Source organism: Homalodisca vitripennis, chromosome 4 (genome assembly GCF_021130785.1).
Source record: "Homalodisca vitripennis isolate AUS2020 chromosome 4, UT_GWSS_2.1, whole genome shotgun sequence".
Taxonomy (NCBI): Eukaryota; Metazoa; Arthropoda; class Insecta; order Hemiptera; family Cicadellidae; genus Homalodisca; species Homalodisca vitripennis.
Window position 1 is genome coordinate 170,054,797 of NC_060210.1, and position 6,000 is coordinate 170,060,796.

The window sequence follows — 6,000 nt, forward strand, 5'->3', positions numbered from 1 at the left end:
TAATTTCTGTAATTTTGCATTTGTTGAAAATAATTTCATCAGTAAAAATATATAAGTTGGGCTGTGTTCACATGTCCATTTAGTTACAAAAACGTTAAAATTAACAACAGTAAATTGAAAACATAATTGATTTTGTTTCCTCTGTAAGAAAGAGGCCATATAAAACATTTTCTTGAAGAAATGTTGTAATCTAATCTGACAGTTATTCTTTGTTTAAAGATTGTTATTGACGATGGAAGGTTTGAAAGGACAACAGGATTTCATACATTTGCCATCGTTATAATACAGAATAGTGTTATACCTCTTGTAACCTATAACGATGACAAATGTACAAAATCCTGTTATCCTTTCTGACAGTTATGCTGTACTCACGAGTTGGCCAGCAGATTGACTCGATTGACCTTTTCTTCAACAGGTGCCAACTCCCTCTCCAGCTGTTTGATGTCGCCTCTGCAGCGCTTGTACCGTCTTGAGGTCAGGTCCCAGCTCTGCCGTGTCCAGCTGCGTCATCTTCTCCAGCATCCAGTCTCGGGCCTCATCACAAGTGCGATGAAACAGCTCCACACTGCATCAATCACAAATTAGATTTTGACCTCTCTAGTTAACAATATACCTTTCAACTTTTCTACAAAATTTAACAAACAAATGTTATCACATTTATTTGTCTATTACAGTTTGATCTATTACAATGATTTTTTTCTATCTTAACAATTTAAAATTTGTCTACCTTGATGCTCCTTCCAGGCTACGTTCTTTCTGTGCTTTCAGCCAATTGAGATGGTTCCACATCTGATGTATTTGTTTCTGTCTTGCCCGTACTTTATCTAACTGGCTGTGACCTTGCTTCACAAATTCTTCAACGGCTGAGTCCAAGGCTTCAATACGCTTGCCACTTGCTGACAAGTCTGTCAGGAATTTCTATAACAGAATCAATCACTTAGTTTGATAATGTTGAAGTATTCCTTAAAACATCAAACAACTAAGAAATGTGCAATAAAATTTTAACTCAAGACAAGTAATTCCATATCCTTATTCATTTGAAATCATAGTATTGGGGCAAAATAGAATGCATTTGTAGGATCTTGTAAACTCAATCTTAGAGAAACTGATGATTGTTGTTAATCTTAGTAATTCTGTTGCCATCTTAATCAAAATACACAGAGATATTCATTTGCTTAAATTGCAATACTTGACAACATTAGCATATGAAAGATACACTACCATTTATTAAAGAACAATAAATATTTTTTTTAACGCTACAACATTTTAGTAAATCTGGCAAATACTTATTTACAACCTAACTATTAGGTTTTGTACAAAACAAATGTAAAAAAATGAAAAAATAATAAACATTGGATTGAATTTAATATTTATTATGTAACTTATATCACCTCATATATATTTAAAAAATAATGTTTGTTTTGTATTTAAAAATGCAAATACATAAGTAGTGTCCACAAAGTTTAAAATGACATACTCAGTATGTCTAGGTCAGAGATAGTGCATGTCTGAAATCCATCTTGACCAGAATACTGTTCCTACCTAGTACTGTACCATCTTGTACTGTATCAACTTTCCCCCTCTTATACAGGGTGGAGCGCGGTAATTTGCTTTTTTGCACTGCAGGCTCACGCCATATCACGAGTAAGCATCATTGGCCCTTACTTTTTTTTAGGATAATCGTCGTGCCATAACTTTTGAACTCCGAACGGTACTTGACTATGATACAGGATTTTTTTCAGCCGGCTCTTGAGGCAATGCAATTAGAGGATACATGGTTCCAACAGGATGGTGCCACTGCACACACAGCAAGGGTTACCATGAATTGGTTTGAGGCAAATGTTTCCTGGACGGCTTATCTCTTTGAGGGGGGTGATGTGAACTGGCCGGCTCACCAGACTTAGCCCCATGCGATGTTTTCCTTTGGGGGTTACCTGAAGTCGAAGGTGTATATCAACCATCCCAACACCTTGGAAGACCTAAGGTACAATATTGAGGCTGAAATTGGCAGAATACAAGTCAACAGGCTTGTTAGAGTTAATGAAAACTTCAGAAAACGTATGCAGCAGTGTGTGGATGCCGAAGGTCGACATTTGCCAGATACATTATTTAAAACCATGTTATTTAAAAATTCCCTTACTGTTCAATATAATTAAAATAAAAAATAATTTTTTCTAAGGTTCATAATTTTTTTATTTCATTTCCAAATCAGCAAATTACCGCACTCCACCCTGTATTTGTTAACTACGAATGTTATTACTTACCTCATACTTTCTCTTTGCTGTTTCAACACTATCTGCTCTATCTTCTGTTCGCAGCATTTTTCTCCTTGTCTTTGATCCACTTTTCAAAATCATCACATTCACGGTAAAATCCAAACAGCCTGATGGAATCTTCAAGCAGAGCATGTCTTTGCTAAGGATCACATAAATACAACATATTTAGCATTTAGTTTTGCACAAGAGCAATTTTATAAAACAAGAGCCCATGAGATCTTTACTGATATGGACTCATTATAAAGCTATTATTGAAAAAACCTTAATTGTTTTATTGTATAAGTTTTGGCATGTAGATCATTACTTTTTTATAATTAAAATGGCATAATTGTATGTTAGAGATTAAGTATAACTGGATAAATTATTCACAAGTTCTGGAAGTGAAATCTTTTCAATAAAGAAAATGGATCAATGTTTTTTAACAATATATTTTTGTATGTTTAATAATTCTAGAATAACATAATTATTTATCAATGTTTTTTCATACAGAAAGTATGACAATAACATGTTTTAGTTTAATGTAGTAATCTGCATACTGACAATCAGCTACTGGTCATGAATAGACTTATTAACAATTTTGTGGATTTGAGATTTAGCTTTGACACATTACTAATGTGAAATTGTGAATCCACAAGTGTATTGTATGCACTTCTATGGTTTTATTCACTATTTTGTAATAAAGTACTTTTAAAATATTTATATTGCAATCAAGTGAAAAAATTTGCTATATCAAGAATTGTTAAAACCTTAATACTTGGATGCTTAGCAGAATCAAATATATATATATATATATATATATATATATATATATATATATATATATATATATATATATATATATAATGTTACAGAGAAAACTATTATAAATAAAAGACAAAATTGGACTTACAGTATATTCTGTAATAGTTTGATCTATTTGTGAATTTTTAAGTATAACTACAAGATTGCCTACTTTTCATAGTTCAGCCTGGGATACACCAAATGTTACATATCTTAGCCTATTTTTATTATAAAAAATATTTAAATTTAAATCTTAGTACTCAAAGATTGAAAGCCTTAAGTAGAAGTATGTTATGTTTTTGTAATGTTTTGTAGAATGAACTGTTCAGAGAAAAAAAAACAATTTCACCACTAAGATTTTTACTAGTTTTTATGTCAAGTTTATCTTGAACAGTGATCTACTAAATAAACATCTTGTACAAACAACTTCTAACCTCAGCTAGTTCTAGAAGATGGGTGTATGTGTTGTTTATTTTCTTCTGTCTCTTTTCAACATTCTGATTATCATCTTCAGCTGACTTTCTTTTGGTAGGTTTACCTGAAACATTTTAAAAAATAATAAGGCCTATAACATATCCTTAAAACATCAACTTATAATTACACAAAAATCATCCTCACTAAATATTAGTACAATCAAACATTACCATGCAATATTGCTAATATAATGAAATGATTTTTTTATTACTTTTCGAAATATATTGTTGTGTTAATTTTTCCAGTGTAGAAAGGAGTTTATACTTCTTATAAATATTTTTAGGATGCATTATGTACATTCTAAGGTGTTTTGTTAGAAAAAATATTTGCTAATCATGAACAATATTTGAACTAGTTGAATAAAATAAAAAATATTTTTAAATTTTTTCCTTTTTTACTCAACACATTACGCATTATGTATAATATGTATATATATATATATATATATATATATATATATACATATATTTTATATATATATATAATTAACACAGCCATTTAGTGCGCATTCAATAATATATTTTATTGGAAAAACCATTTCAATTTTTAATTTGTTTTTTCAATCTTTATACAAAGGAAACAGTAAATGAATGCCCTAGTATTACTAAAAAAATAATAACCACTCTTTCCAAGGAATTTCCGCAATTGTCTAGGTCTGTCCTGTATGAAACGTTGTCTGAAAACCTAAAGTTCTGAAAATTGTTATATCAATGAGTACTCACACTTCTTATATAGAGACAGAAATCCAGTTTCAGCAATTGTAAGTTCACATTAATTAGGTAAAATAAAAAATAACAAGTTCTGATCTCTTCTATTTAATCTCTCCTTGTAATTGCTGTGTCTAGTATATCTACTTTAGTAAACCATTTTGTATAGTGCTATCAAGAGGGATTAAATTTGTTAATATATATAGTAAAAAAAAAAAGTAAAGTAAAGAATGTCTTATTTTACCAGGCGAATGTCTTATTTTATAGTATGAATCTATTATAAATTATTTTAATAATAATGGTACACTTGCCTGTTACTTTAGTTTGAATAGTTTTCTTCACAGGAACCATTTGCTTAACCATCTTAGTCTTTTGAATTCTTTGAACGCCTCGTACTTTTTCTGCCTTTCTCACAGGAATTTGCATGATTTTGGGTTCTATTTCACGAACATAATTTGCGGGAACAAAGCCATCTTGACCGTTAGCTTTCCGTACACTCCACCAGTCTGGGTTGGTCTTGCTCAGTAAGAACATTACCTGTTAGACACAATCACTGAATATTGTAAGATGTAACCTAATCAACTGAACAATTGATATTGATCTATTTACACATAATTCAATGTACTAAGAACTGAAAGCCACAAAATTCTAAATCAATGAAATTATACAAGAGTTAATGACAAATTAATTTATTATTATTATTTATATAATTATATTATTATTAATTATAAATGAAAAACTCGATAACTTCCAGTTGGTATCATATTCTCTTGAATTTTACAAAAATAAAATTTTTTTAGAAATACACAATACATTTTTAAACAGTTTTAAGTCCTGGATCCATAATGATCCATATTTCTAATTGACAACTCGGTACTGACCTCGCCCTTAGCCATCACCATGCCCTGCCCACTGAATGGGTAAAGACTCTTGACTTGTGGTACTGCCTTCTCCTCCATGACAGTTCGGTATTCTATCCTCTCAACCGGCTCTTCCTCCCACACCTCCTGTGGCACTAGACGAGCTTCCTTCACCCACTCCTCTCTCGTTTCCAGCTCTTCAACCACCTCTGGCTCTTGAGACAACTAAGACATACAACAAAATGGAAATGGTTAATTTCTTCATTGGATAAAACATCGAAGAGACTAATTGCCTATCGCCTAAATAGAGAGTCCAGAAAAGATCTTTTAACATACCTCCAGTGTTGATATTCCGGCCTTGATCAATGTCTCAGCCTGAGTGTTGAGGCTCTGTATGTCTCCACTATATGCTCGCAGCTCACCCTGAAGGTCTCGGTGTCTTTGCAGCAGTGACTGTGCACTCGGCTCATCCTCTCCATAGTCACTCGACGTTAGCAGAGCCATGCGCTCGTTCAACCACGATTCTGCTTCATTGGCGTCTGTATAATACTGTAATGAATAACATCAAGTCAGAATTTTCTTACCTCTTGTATGATTTGGTTTATACTATAATAAAACACATTATAAAATAGTATTGTGTTTATTTATTTATATTCTAAATATTTTAAATAACACTAGCATAGTATTAAGCCAGTGATTTTTTTTATGTAGTGTACACTAGGTATATTCACTAAGTTTTTGTATTGTGTGTTGTATTTTGTGTTTACAACTGACAAAACCCATTTATATAATTTCTATAATAACGATACAATTTCTATATAGGTATAGAAATACTAGACTATATTACAGTTTCATGCTATTTCAAACAAATTAAATATTAACGTAAACCAAATTAAAAATACA

At 31.4% G+C, this 6,000-nt stretch overlaps 1 protein-coding gene across 1 annotated transcript in view; it reads right to left on the bottom strand.

Moving 5' to 3' along the window:
• Nucleotides 1–5,655, bottom strand: part of LOC124361291 (spectrin alpha chain-like) — a 91,875-nt gene extending 86,220 nt beyond the window's left edge. The window contains 9 exon segments of the mRNA XM_046815338.1: nucleotides 373–437; nucleotides 439–565; nucleotides 728–918; nucleotides 2,265–2,324; nucleotides 2,326–2,415; nucleotides 3,491–3,594; nucleotides 4,549–4,774; nucleotides 5,119–5,322; nucleotides 5,434–5,655. Of these exon segments, the coding sequence (XP_046671294.1) occupies nucleotides 373–437; nucleotides 439–565; nucleotides 728–918; nucleotides 2,265–2,324; nucleotides 2,326–2,415; nucleotides 3,491–3,594; nucleotides 4,549–4,774; nucleotides 5,119–5,322; nucleotides 5,434–5,601 (1,235 nt within the window). The 5' untranslated portion in view covers nucleotides 5,602–5,655.
• Between the last annotated feature and the right edge of the window lie 345 nt (nucleotides 5,656–6,000).